The sequence below is a fragment of the Eschrichtius robustus genome, chromosome 8, assembly GCF_028021215.1.
Source record: "Eschrichtius robustus isolate mEscRob2 chromosome 8, mEscRob2.pri, whole genome shotgun sequence".
In the NCBI taxonomy this organism is placed as follows: Eukaryota; Metazoa; Chordata; class Mammalia; order Artiodactyla; family Eschrichtiidae; genus Eschrichtius; species Eschrichtius robustus.
Window position 1 is genome coordinate 52,931,488 of NC_090831.1, and position 14,357 is coordinate 52,945,844.

Consider the following 14,357-nt stretch of genomic DNA (forward strand, 5'->3'; position numbering starts at 1 on the left):
AGAGATTTTTGGTAGACTGGTATAATTTAATCCTGCTGTTAAGCATGGTTGACCGTGTAAAGAACTTATCAAATCTATATCTGCACAGAGTAGCCATGTCCATACGTTGTCTTCTCTTGTTGTTAGTAACCAAATGAAATGTGTCCTTAGACCACTAATAGGGGTTACAGAAGAGATTAGATCACCATTCTTGGTGACCTGAAGACTAAGTCTGGGGAACTTACATACCAGGATCAAAACCAGGGTTGTGCTAATGGCTTAGTTTAGAATGGCGAGTTGGCAAATGTTTCACTGGCTATCTGGGCTGACTCTACCTTATACAGTCTTATTTTGCAGGAAACATAATTTTGGGACCATAAAGTATGGGTTAATGGATTGTATGGATCATGAAAAAAAAAACCCGAAGGCTGATCCTGTTTATGATAATAAGGACTTGTGAAACTGTTTCAGGTGTCTGAGAAGAGCTTGTTAGGAGTGCTCAAAAGGGAAAAATCTGGGGATTGCCTGGGAGATTGTGTCAATAACCTGAGGGGAAATTTGGTCTTTTTTGAACACATATCCAAGTTACTTATTTCTTCTCTGACCCAGGAAAAAGGCAATTGCTGCCTGTTTTTTTTTCACCCACAGACAACTGTGGACCCCAAAAAAAGGCCACACTTTCAAACTTTGGCTCTCAAAGTATTGCTGCCCACAACTTCCAAACCAGTCAAATGGGAAGAAGAAGAATGAAGAATAAATGATGAAATTAAAAGGGAGAAAACAGTTGAACCAAATGCTGATTGGCAGACTCTTGTTTTAGGCTCCGGATAAAGCATGGCAATGACTGGGCAACAATAGGGGCGGCGCTAGGAAGGAGTGCCTCTTCTGTCAAAGATCGGTGCCGACTGATGAAGGACACTTGCAACACAGGTACTGTGAGTGCCACTGGTGTTTTTTGTCACCATTTGAGCCCCCTGCCCCTTCAGATACTGCTTTCTCTTCTGTTCTGGAAAGAGATTTGCCATTCATTGTAGTTGAGGTTTTATTTTCTAGTGTCCTTTATCTTCAGATAGACCCAACTAATCCTTTATTTTTGTGCTCTGTGTAGTAAGGTGATATTTTTCACAGGGACACATCTCCTCAGTTTCAAAGGTTTTATTTAGGTCTAGCATGTTTCCATTTTGTAGCAATTCAGAACTGCTCCAGTTGGGGAAGTAATTATTTTTAAGTCTAATAGGTACTTCTAAGGCATATATGTAGGAAGTAATTTTAATTTAAGCCCATCTAACTATTGAACTTATGTTGGTAACAGCTTATCAGCTCATATTTATGAAAAACTGTAGTTCCAGGCAGGTCCCAACTTAGGAAGAAGCTGTGTTCCAGAGGTTTGTATGTATTTTGCTTATTTCAAATTCAAAGTACATTTTTCCATAGAAAAAACTCGTGATTGGTGTTTCAGACCACAGATGCCCAGTCAATTCGTAATGTATACAGATGTACTAATTGATGATAGATACTGTTAAACCTAACCTTTATGACCAACAACAGTATTCAGGCTCCACCACCAACTCTCACTTACCTTTCTGAGCCTCAGTTTCCTCTATAAAATGAAGAAGTTAGAATAGATGATTTCATAGTTCCCTTTTTAGCTCTAATTTTTTCTGAAGGATCCATAATCTGTGCTCAGTCTTTCAATTAGAAAAATAGTTCTCAAGCTAGGCTTGAGCTTCCAGGGAATATAATTTTTGTCCTCACCCCCTACCCTGCTGAAGTGGAGTCAGGAACGTTTCCTCCTTAACCACTCCACCAGCACTATTACCTATAAGGCAATGAAAACATAAATTCCACCAACTCTAATTCTGTAGTGAATGACAGCTTAATGAATGAAGCAGGAATGGGAGCTTTAGATTTACGATGGGACCCCAGAGGTTCATGTAAGACACTGAGTATAGAACCCCTTTTGTGAGCATAATGGAAAAACACTATGCCATTCCCTGATTGCCAGCCTCAGGGAATGCTCTGCCTGTTAACTTGCCTTGTTGCTATGTATCCTTTTGGATCAGGAGTTTTCTCTTTGGACCACGCCATGAGATGGCAGTCTGAGTTTCCCCTTCCTTTTTTGCCATGCTAAAATAGGAGAGCAGGACTTTGTCTTGAATCCATGATATCCAGAACTGTGCCTAGCACATAGATATTCAGTATATATTTGTTGAATGAATGAATGCCTGAAAGGCAAGCACATAGCCTTTTTGAAATTTTCCAGAAGTTTTCAGCTACTAGTAACAAAATGGAAACAGAGTGGAAGACATTTTTAAGAGGTTTTCTTTTTTTTTCCTGTTTTTCTGCTTAAGCTTTTTTAAGAAAAAGGCTAATAGGAACATGTGATATTATTAGTGGGTTTATGGGTTCAAAAAAACTGAAATAGAAATATGTTTGGTTACCAGTCTCAGACTTATATTTTATCACAGTAGCTTGGAGTTGGGAAAGGAGATGGTATAAACCTAGTTTTTATTTTTACTGAAATGGGTGGGAAGCCATAGGTGTTACTCTACTTGTCCCTCCTCTTTCATTCCTGTAAATAATGGTCTCTATTGAGCTTATTACTTCACTTCTGCAGAGCAGGGAATCTTAGGTGGGACTAAGAAAAAAGTATGAATTTTTGTGTCCATCAAGCCATCAATGGAACACTTCCCAGTTAGGACTTAGTATAACTTGAGAAAAATATAATTTTTTCTAGCTATGTTTCGAGTAGTTTTTCTTTCCTTAAAGAGTCAGTCAGTGCTTTCTATTAGGAGTCTGTATTTTCTTTTGTAGTACTAAGAACCTTACTGGGTTAGTAACTGTCTTAGCAGGTATATGCAGGTTTTCCATGTTTCATTCAGAAATAATTCTAATACTACTGCATACTTCCCATCAGTCTTTTGAAATACAGGGCTGAATCTGATTTGCAAAACAAGGAGAAGGTAGCAGTGGTAGTCTGGATGATTTCCTTCTTTCAGGGAAGTGGACAGAAGAAGAAGAAAAGAGACTTGCAGAGGTGGTTCATGAATTGACAAGCACTGAGCCAGGTGACATAGTCACACAGGGTGTGTCTTGGGCAGCTGTGGCAGAACGAGTGGGTACTCGCTCAGAAAAGCAGTGTCGTTCTAAATGGCTCAACTACCTGAACTGGAAACAGAGTGGAGGTACTGAGTGGACCAAGGAAGATGAAATCAATCTCATCCTCAGGTTTGTGTCCTAAATCTTTTAATAACAAAAGCTGCTTAATTGCTGTGGCTATCTAGATTGGCTTTCCTCTTTTGGTTTCCATAGATGCCTAATGTCTGAAAAGCATCCTTTCCATAGAGAGCCACTGTTTAAAATCCTAAATATTTCATATTGAGCTCTTTTTTGTTTTGTTTTGTGTTTGTTCCTTTTTTAGTGGATTTAGTGCTCGTGTAAAGTACCAGATTGAAGGCGTGGAGACTGAAGTCCTCTCTATATCCGCAGAACAGGTATGGCACAGGCAGCGGCAGTGCAGCTTTTCCACTGTCCCACCAATGTGCCTCAGTCCTAGCCAAGAGGGACCATGTTGAGGGTAAGAGGGCTATCAGTCTCCATGCCCTTCAATCTTTGGCTACTATGCTAAGATTGCCCAGTCCACAGTTACCCCACACCTTCAAATTGGACCAAATTAGACACTTCCATTTCATACATATCCAAAAATAGCTTTAAGATAATCCCAAGTTTATTTTTTACATTAGTTGGTTTAACCATTAAGACTCAGAAACTCAAATGAGCAAAAATACCAGCAAGAAACTATCTGAGACACTTAAGTGGTAGAAGCTGCTTTTGTGGCTACACCCTACTGAAAATCAAGATCGTGACAGTTAAAACTGGAAAACAAATGGACATTAAAACCCCAAATTTAGTTGTACTATTTTGTATTGATTGTGGTTTTTTGGGTCGCAGCCTGAGTATTGTTTTTATCTTTTTATCACTTCGTTTTGAGTTTCGTTTTTAATATAGTTTTTTCCAGCTAGTCATCTTTATAAACAGTTCCTTTCTAAATAATCTTGTTTATTTTACAAATGGACAAGCTCAGATCTAGGAAATAACTTACTGTAACACACTACAAAACATTGTAGAACACTGTACAACTAAACCTGTCCTTACCTTATTCTAACCTTTAGCTATTCCCTTTCCTTCACCGTGCTTCCTCTGGTTCTGACCATTTGTGGTACAGCCCATTGGTGGTACCATTAACAAGGCTGCTACTGTGATGTCATAGCTCTTAGCTCTGGAAGCAGGTCTGCACTCCTGCGATCCATCCTCTCCTGTGTACCTGAACGGTAGCATCTCAGTGACACAACCTGCCGTTCCCTTTATTGCCAGTGCCATCACCTGTAGTTAGAGGAGGGTTCTTGTGGAGAAACAGACATCTAACAGATGCTTGTTTTGTAACTTGTAGGATAGCAGAGCTTGATGTAGCCGATGAAAATGACATAAACTGGGATCTGTTAGCAGAGGGGTGGAGCAGTGTCCGTTCACCACAATGGCTTCGAAGTAAATGGTGGACCATCAAGAGGCAAATTGCAAACCATAAGGATGTTTCATTCCCTGGTAATGTATTATTTGCTTCTTAAGTCCTTCCTTTGTCTGACTCTGTTTAGTCCTCAAGGAATTAGAGGTTAGAAGTTCTTTGCCTCAGCTGAAGAGGTATGAATCATAGTAGGTTTTGACTTCAACCTCTGCCCTGTTTCTTTGGGTAACTGTCTTCCCCTGAGAAGAGTTGATATGATTTATAATTCTCAAAGCACCAGAGATAAACTATACACATCTACACACATTCTTATCCTCTCACATAAACTATGAAGAGGAAATAAATTGTACATGTATACTTTCACTGTATACAAAGATGTAAGAACTTACAGTTAAATCAACTTTTACGAATTGAATAATCTCAGATATCTTAACTGGGTTAGAGAAATTCTGTGGTGATTTATTTTGTACAACAAAAGCTTGCAAACTTCTAATTTCATTTGTTATGTAAATCTAGATATCTTAGGTTTGCTTAAGTGAGATATAGCATACTTTCCACTTCACTGTCTGCTTTGTTCTTGGACACGGAACTAAACTGTAGAGTCTGTGTGATTTAGGTAATCAGATTCCCTCCCATTGGTGTAGTGCTCCAACTTCCATTTTTTGCAAAGGAAAATTAAATGCTGAGGAATTTGGCTTGATGAAAATGTGATTTTTTTTCTTTAAATACCCAGTTATAAATTTATTTTACATTTTAAAAATTATAAATTCTGGTATAACCAGGAGAGTGAATGAATACTAATGTAACATGAACCCAGCCAGATTGCAGCATTACCTGAGAGGATTGATGTAGTTTATCATGATTAGCAGAGGAGTTGGCTTTCCCGTACAAGAACTCAAGGCGGTTGCATACCGTTTGGAAAAGTTCAGCTGCTACTCTGGAGTTGTAAGTTAGACTCACAGCCAACTGATTGTGTTCTTGCAGTGGCTAAAAAGTGCCCAGGGTTGGGGGAGGGAGAGTAGTAGACTATTCATTGCTGAATGAAAATAAGTTAATTAGCATTACCAATATTCTCCCTAAATAGTAAGAATTTTATCAAGAAGTCCTAGGGCATAGAAAATGTCTTATTTCCATGTTCCTTACAATGGCTATTAATTCATCTTTGATGGCAAAAACAGTATCATGTTATGAATTTTTTTAATCTCTTTTGACGGATGTTTCCAAAAATTTCCAGACAGGTTGTAGTTTTTAAATATTTTTATTGTTATTTTGGTAAGATCACATATCCAGTATACAATTATTTATTCCAAATACTTTCCCTCCTTACCCCCCACCTCCCTTGCTGCTTAGATGGTGGTCTGTCGGAGAATCAATGTTCTTTTTGTCTACCCATCTCCCTTCAGTCTTGATAAAAGGTCTTAAACAGTTACATGAGAATCAAAAAAACAACCCAACGCTTTTGGAGAATAAATCAGGATCTGGAGTTCCAAACAGTAATTCCAATTCCAGCGTACAGCATGTTCAGATCAGAGTTGCCCGCCTGGAAGACAATACAGCCATCTCTCCAAGCCCCGTGACGGCCCTGCAGATTCCAGTCCAGATCACCCATGTCTGTAAGTAACATCCAGACTCCATGCTGTTTGAACTAGATGATTTCGTTAATGGCTCTGACACCTTTCAGTCTTCTAGAATGTTGACAGAAATTTATCCAAGTTGAGAAATTAAAGGAGATCTAAGGCATTTTATGTTTATTAGCTTGATTAATATTTGCACAAAGGATGAATGTGTGACAGGAAAGACTGATAACCCACTGCCCAGCCATTATAAACCATTTTAAATCATCTTACTTTCTAGGTGTTATAAAGAATTAATGGTTAATAGAAAACTACCTAAAATACAGTCAACTAAGCAAAGACGTAGAGTCCCTAGGATGGCACATCATTTGTAGTAATTCACCAGAAGACACACAAATGAAGAATGGATTTGAAGTGAAATGTAGAAGACATGGGTTTTGGTGAGGTTGAAAAACATTTTCTTCAGAGAGTAAAGAACCAGTGTCCTACGGGAACTGTTCTGTTTACCCCTCTCTTCTCCTTAGCCTGTGACATTTTTTTTGTGCTTAATGAGATGAGAGCCCAGTGACAGTTATAGGGAAAGGAAATTTATTTCCTAAGATCTAAGCCAAGTTGATCTTTCTCCCTTTCCATTACAGAGGGACAGAAAAGGAATGAGGATAAAATTCTCTGAACCATATTATTTTTCACTTTTACCTCACTTTTTTTCCCCTACATAATGTTATTTGCCTATGGAAAGGCCATTGCCAAGAGTTTATCAATCACTTGGTGTTATTCTCAATCAGGGGATTATTGGCATTTTAGGTGGGACAGTTCTTTCTTGGCAGGGATGTCCTCCTGCACATTGCGGGATGTTTAGGGTCCCCTGACCTCACCCACAAAATGCCAACCGTGCTTTCCAGTCAGTATGACAGATACAAATACACCCTGCAGATTTTCATATATACTCTGTGATCCCATTTGAGAATCACTGGGCCACTTATTGGCATTATTAACACTGTATTTCTGGGAATTCCATGGCAGTCCAGTGGTGAGGACTCCGTGCTCTCACTGCCCAGGGAGTGGGTTCAATCCCTGGTCAGGGAACTAAAATCCCAGAGACTGCGCAGCACAGCAAAAAACAAACAAAAAACAAACAGATCAAAAAAAAAAAAAAAAACAACAACAAACCTGTATTTCTGATGTTTAAATTAATTATGCTTGTCTTATTCTTAAAGTTCTAATTTAAATTTGGTTATTTGCTTTAGCTTTCTACCAGTGCAGTAAAGCATGAAGAATTTATTTTCTTTAGCCCTGCTTGTTTTGTTTTGTAGTCTTGAGCATTGCAAAGCAACTGAAATTACTAGTCCACCATAAATGTGAGAGCTCCTGTTGGCTAAAAATTTTTTGTGCATGGAGAATGTTACAATTTTCCTTGGCTATTTATTGGGTTGACAATACTTATTGGGAAAATAGCAAACATTTTATAAATGGTACCTTAATATCGTTCACAGCATGGCTTTTTTTTTTTTTTTTTTTTTAAAGTACTAGAATAATTTTATTTCTTCCAGCAAGAAATGTGAGTATATTAAGAGGTTAACAACATACCCATTATTCTTGGCATTCGGGCTAAAATCTCACAATTGTTTCTTCCTTTAGGTTAGAGGTCAGGGATTAGCAAACTTTAGGGCCAGAACAGTAAATATGAATATATTAGGCTTTGCAGGCCACATAGATCTCTATGGAATTTTCTTTTTGTTTTTAAACAATCCTTTAAAAATGTAAAAACCATTCTTAGCCTTGAGCCACATTTGTCTCCAGCCATAATTTGCTTACCTTTCATTTAGGTTATTTATCTGAAATCACTTCAAATTATTCTAGGTATGATCTTAAGAATCCATCAAATAGTAAGAGAACTAACATGAATTCAGTGCATTTCTTTTAAACTGAGAAGCATTACAGTCAGAGTATAATAAACTAACAAACATTATACATTAAAAGTCAATTTCAGATCATTTTTCACATAGATTTACCTACAGGTGGGACTGAAAACACCAAAAGAGATCACATTTCTTCTCATTAGCCCTAGTTCTGTATAACCTTGAGCAGACACTGATCAAGTCTGAGCCTCAGCTGACATATCTGTAAAGAGATTATACTGTCTGATCTCTGAAGTGCTATTTAGTCTCCCTAGTACGGTCATCTGAAACTACATATATTTCATGTTTCTGATCCTCACAACAACTATATGAGGTAGACAGGGCAGATAAAGTCTCTGAGCATTAGTTTGGGTTAAAGTAAGTTATTTGCCCCGGTTTACATTGCCAGAAGTGATGTCACTACAACTGAAGCCTAGTGTTATAGGACACCTATATATTCCAGACATTTATACTTCTTACCAGAAGGTCCAGTAAAACTTACTTTTTTATCAAGTTCCTGTCTCTTTGCAGGTTAGCCTTAGTGTATTCCTCTTACTTCCTAACATTAGAAGTGTTGTATGATCTATAGCAGGGGTTAGCAAATATTGTCTCTGTCATAGCTACTCAACTGCCCTCGTAGTGCAAAAGCAACCGTAGAAAATACATGAACGAACAGGAATGACTGTGTTCCTATAACACTTGATTTATAGAAACTGATAGTGGGCTGGATTTGGCTGTGGGTCATGGTTGGCTGACCCTTATATCTATGCCATCCCAGACAAGTCCATTAGATTTCTTATCTCTTATAAGAAATTTAAATGACTTTGGGTTTCTAGGCAAATTATTCAATATGAGATTGCCCTCATAATTAATTGAGTACACTAAGAAAATTTATATTTACAAAGTGTTTATTTATTGTCCTTGTTCTTACCCACAGCTTCAGCAGACTCCCCTGCTGCTACTGTTGACTCGGAAACAATAACACTAAACAGTGGAACACTACAGACATTTGAGATTCTTCCAGTGAGTAACTACTTTAAAAAGCAGATATTGGCCATTTTATGCATAAGAAAGATCAGTTGGTATCAGTTTTAGAAATGTTATATAGGCAAATGAAATGTAAAAGTTAACCTGATTGTCATTAAGTGTAACTATATCCATGGCTTTGAAAGCCAAGATGGTTACAAGACAACATGAATCAGACTTCCACTTTTATAATTAGTCTGTTTTTTTCATCTGTATATAAACCAATAATATGTTCCTTTTATAGATGAAAATGACAGTGCTAACAAGTAGGGTACATGCTATGTATTTTTATTGAGTCATAAACAAATATATACTCAAAAAGTTCATATTGGTTATTTGAGGAAAAGTTTATGGAATGAATTATTTAACGACAGTCAGTAAACACTGTACTAGCCCATTGGGGGATAGAGGATTTAAAAGTCCTAGTCATAAATGATATAGCCACTTAGGCAAAGAATCTTGCAATCCCTAAAAAGGTTAAACATATAGTAACCATATGACCTACCAATTCTAATCCCAGGTATACCTAAGAGAAGTGAAAATACATGTCCACATAAAAACTTGTACATGAATGTTCATAACAACTAAAAAGCAGAAACAACTCATATGTCCATCCGCTGATAAATGGGTAAATAAAATGTGCTGCAGCCATACAAATGATTATTTGGCAGTAAAAAATATGCTACCACGAGGATGAACCTTGAAAACATTATGCTAAGTGAAAGAAATTAGACACAAAATATATAGTGTACGACTCCCATTTATCTGAAACGTCAAAAATAGGCAAATCTGTAGAGACAGAAAATAGATTAGGGGTTAACTATGCTAAGACGTTTTGGGGAGAGATGGGGCATGACTGCTAATTTAAATGTAATTCCTTGGAGGGGTGGTGATGAAAATTGAAAAGAAAAATGCCCCAATTCTTTCCCTGCTTCCTAAAATAGGTAAACCCAGAATTATTAGCTCATTTTTCATGAAGAAAATATAAAGTATATTTTATTTAAATTATGTCAAGATTTATTTGCTGTGAAGAACATAAGGGGTATTAGTGCAAGAGTTTATTTATCCTATCCAAAGCCAAATCTCATAGGAATGGCCCACCTAGCAAAAGGTTCTCTTTTGGAACTCCTACTAGGCCACTTGCTTAAGTTAAGCCTCGGTTTCCTAATCCATTGGTCTCCAAAATAGGGATGTGTAAGAAGACCATTTGCCACAGGTAGAAAACAGAACTTCGCTTTACATTTTTTGCCACCTCACCCTCCCTTTCCCCCGGCCAAATAAACAATATATACACATATATTTAGGGTATGTGTTCAGGTTTTAACTTACAGGGTCACAATCAAATATTTAGAGACTCTTTATTTATAAATAAAACATGATAATAGTGCCTCAGCTTCGAAAAATTACGAACGTTAAATGTATTTAAGCATATTAAATAAAATACATGTATATGACATACATGTACATGTAAAGTATTTATTATACTGCCTGATCATATGTGATTAATAAATACAACCTTTAGGAAAACCTTTAGCTTTTATTTATTAATAAATAAAACCTTTAGGAAAACTTTTATAGAGAGGGAGGGAAAAAAGTGAGTTGAGTCCCCAGTGTGTGCCAGGCACAGTCACAATCATTTCTAATCCTCAACAAACCTTTCCATGAGAAGTAGTTACTATCTCTGCTTTAGCATTAAAGAAACCTAGATTCAGTGAGTCAGTAGCCAGGAGCGCTGTTGTGGCCTAAGTCCACAAGACCACATCAGACTAAAGAACCCAGGCTATATGACTTTAACTTCCAGCTCTATTCTAAGTGCAAAAACTTTTCCTTCATAGTGTTAGGATAAACCAAACTCAGATTATCACGTAGAAGCTTATGGTTGTGAAACATGTGTTGTTGTTCAATAGTTTTGTTACACTTTCATAAAAGATCTCAAAAGATAAACGTACTGTCAGTGAACCGGCTTTTCAGTTAGGAGCTTTTTCTCTCAACGAACACTAATTGCTATTTCTATACATTTTCTCTGAACATAAAAAAAATTTCCTAAAATTATACTATGAAAAAAATCTATTCAAGTAAGTAAACACTGCCATAGTGCCTTTTGGAACATGTGAAGCTTTTTTAACTGGGAGACTGCTAGTTTTTATGTGCTACAGAGAAGGGATAAAGAGGGAAGACGAGGCATGCTGAACTACTGTGCTAGAAACAATGGCTTATGAGACCATGTCTTGGACCTGAAACAGATAGCTGAGACCAGACCATAGACATACAGGGAGTGAAGAGTAGGATCAAGCCTTTCCTTTGTTAAACCTGCAGGCCGAGAAATGACTTACAACAGATGAATAGTCCAGAATATTATACCCTTCATTTTATTATTTGCCCCTTCATGATTGGTAAGTACATTTGTGGCTAGTAAATTAAAGTCCCCGTTTTGGATGTCAAGCTAGACTTAATGGGTACTCAGTGGTTTGGCGCACCTGTGTTGATCTTGTTTTTCTCTTTCCTTCAGTCTTTCCATTTACAGCCCACTGGCACTCCAGGCACCTACCTACTTCAGACAAGCTCGAGCCAAGGTCTTCCCCTAACTCTGACTGCTGGCCCCACAGTAACCCTGGCGGCTGCTGCTCCTGCCTCTCCTGAACAGATCATTGTTCATGCTTTATCTGTAGGTCACCTTACATACACTCCTTCTTGAGTTTTCTAGTTTCTGTAGAAAAGACTCGCTAACTGATAAGTACCACCCGAGAGGGGCTCATGTGCCTTCAATTACAGTATCGTGGGGGAGGGGGAAATAAATTTTGAGCTCCGTTCAAACACTTTAGTATCGATACCTGTTAGGGCCCAGGATTAGTTGATACAAAATATAAGAGCCAATACTAATGTAGTCCATTTATTTAAACAATTCTTCCTACCACTGTTGTTCCAGGAGCAATGTTTTACACCTTCACTGGGGTACAATCCCTCCTTCCTTCCCTGGGTCTCCTTACATGACATGGACTTCCGTTAGGGGAAAAGGGATATTATGAGAGCGGAGGCCCCAGTGTGTAACGAATAGGGGTTCTAGAAAAACAGTGATAAGAACACTGAAGTTCCAGAGGTGAGAGAGAGGCATGGAGGGGACAATAGGGTACCACTTATAAATATCATTTGTTGTCTATAACTTTAGTCTGGTGGGTACTTTTTCATTTTGCCACTGATCGTTTTCTTTAACATTTTATAGCCAGAACATTTGTTGAACACAAGTGACAACGTCACAGTGCAGTGTCACACACCAAGAGTCATCATTCAGACAGTTGCCACAGAAGACATCACCTCTTCCATATCCCAAGCAGAACTGACAGTGGATGGTGATATTCACTCATCTGATTTTCCTGAGCCTCCAGATGCCCTAGAAGCAGACACTTTCCCAGATGAAATTCATCAGCCCAAGATTACTGTAGAGCCGTCATTTAATGATGCTCATATATCCAGATTCAGTGACCAAAATAGCACAGAACTGATGAACAGTGTTATGGTCAGAACAGAAGAAGAAATCTCTGACACCCACCTTAAACAAGAGGACGCACCCTCCCCTTTAGCCCGGGCTTATGTTACTGAGGTAAGTTGCACTTAAGGAAATAGCCTTAAGCCTCAAACCTGCGGTTTGGGAAAAGCCTAGAAATCAATTATGGAAAGATGTCCTCAGTACCTCCTATTTTCTTTAGACACACAAGATAAAGCACAGACCCCCTACGTGACCTGAAGTATCATTCAACCAGCAGTGTTGCTTTTACCACAGTTCCTCACTAAAACCTTTCCTTCTCCACCCCCTATAGACCGAGAAATGTTTGTTGGAACCCGTGGAAGCATTTTCCTGAGGGTGGTCTGTAACAGGTCTTTGTGGTTCAGTGTAGGAACCTCATCCCACAGTGCTACAGCATTGTTTCTTCTGTATTCAGGACCTATAACTAACTGAACTGGTTCTTTTAAATTATTTTTTGCTAGTATGTAATACATTGGAGTATGAGGTTATCACTTTTGTCCATTTTAAGACCTTAACTTTGACTTCTTTTAATTTTAACTTTAAAGTGGGATAATATTTGAAAGTTAAGTCCCTTCAAGCCTAAATGTGTTTGGGGACTTAAGGAAAACTAATAAGGAATATGAGACAGAATCTCATTTTTTTAATTATTATTACTTAGGATTTAGGGTCTCCTACCATAGAAGAACAAGTTGATCAAACAACAATTGATGATGAAACGATACTTATCGTTCCTTCACCACATGGCTTTATCCAGACATCTGATGTCATAGATACTGAATCTGTCTTGCCTTTGACAACACTAACAGGTACTGTAACTCCCTCGAGTGCCTGATAAATCTTAAGGTGGAAATCTTCTTGTTAAATTTTCACTTTGGTAGAAGAACACTTACTCTAAATTCTTGACATGGATTAGAGGATATATACACTTAAGATTAACTTGAAACTTATCTCATTACACAGATCCCATATTCCAACATCATCGAGAAGAATCAAACATCACTGGATCATCTCTGGGCAGTCCTGTTTCAGAAGACTCAAAAGATGTTGAGGATTTGGTAAACTGTCATTAGGTAATTCTTAGAAACAGGTAGTTCAGGCAAAGAAGCCACACTGTTAACTACAACATCTCCAAAGAAATAGGAGCAACCCCCAAGAGGCTTAATTTACCATTCCTCTGGCTTTTAAATAGCTACAGTGCTCAAGCCACATACAGTGTTGCTGCTATGACTTTTTACCTCCTTTAAATATATCATCTGAGGTCTAGTCTTATGACAGAGTGTAGTTGAGCGGAGCACGGGGGTCTTTCTTAACTGTAGAGATCCTAGTGATTAGTGTTACTTGTCAGCAGGGAATTTCATTCACTTTAGCTGAGAGAAGTTTAAAATCACCAAAGCTTAACTGCCGTTTTAAAAGCAGTAATATTCATCTCTAAAGATCAGACATGGCACTCTATCCAGTCTCAAATAGGCCTGTTTATATTTCAGAGAAGTTACATCAACATGGTCTAGAGCTTACCAGTGACCTTCTCCACAAAGATTATCTTCTAAGTAGTTTGAGACTTGGGGTGTGGTGGTTACTTTTGGTTTACCCATTGCTGACAGTGGGAGCTGATTTAGGCTGGGCAAAGAGGAAAGCATTAAGAGAGTTAAGAAAATTCACTACAGGCTTGTTTGTTTTAATATGGATGAGAGTAGGAAGACAAAATTCACGAGAAGCTAAGAGTTTTCACCCCCTCAGAACCCACTGTCATCAGTTTACAAAGTTAGCACTTTTGAAGTAAAACTAAATGGGAAAGGAAGTAAAGTTGCCTGTCCTATGCCATGACCTTTTATGAC

The 14,357-nt window shown here is 38.0% G+C and overlaps 1 protein-coding gene across 5 annotated transcripts in view; it reads left to right on the top strand.

Annotated features, from left to right (window-relative positions):
- The window catches only part of DMTF1 (cyclin D binding myb like transcription factor 1), a 42,959-nt gene extending 28,807 nt beyond the window's left edge, over window positions 1–14,152 (top strand). For all 5 annotated transcript variants that reach the window (XM_068550474.1, XM_068550476.1, XM_068550478.1 and 2 more), the window contains 9 exons: window positions 800–909; window positions 2,979–3,207; window positions 4,430–4,581; window positions 5,905–6,114; window positions 8,911–8,996; window positions 11,509–11,664; window positions 12,220–12,597; window positions 13,181–13,328; window positions 13,483–14,152. In XM_068550474.1, the coding sequence (XP_068406575.1) occupies window positions 800–909; window positions 2,979–3,207; window positions 4,430–4,581; window positions 5,905–6,114; window positions 8,911–8,996; window positions 11,509–11,664; window positions 12,220–12,597; window positions 13,181–13,328; window positions 13,483–13,592 (1,579 nt within the window). In that variant the 3' untranslated portion in view covers window positions 13,593–14,152. The remainder of the gene's footprint in view (window positions 1–799; window positions 910–2,978; window positions 3,208–4,429; window positions 4,582–5,904; window positions 6,115–8,910; window positions 8,997–11,508; window positions 11,665–12,219; window positions 12,598–13,180; window positions 13,329–13,482) is intronic.
- Window positions 14,153–14,357: the final 205 nt, after the last annotated feature.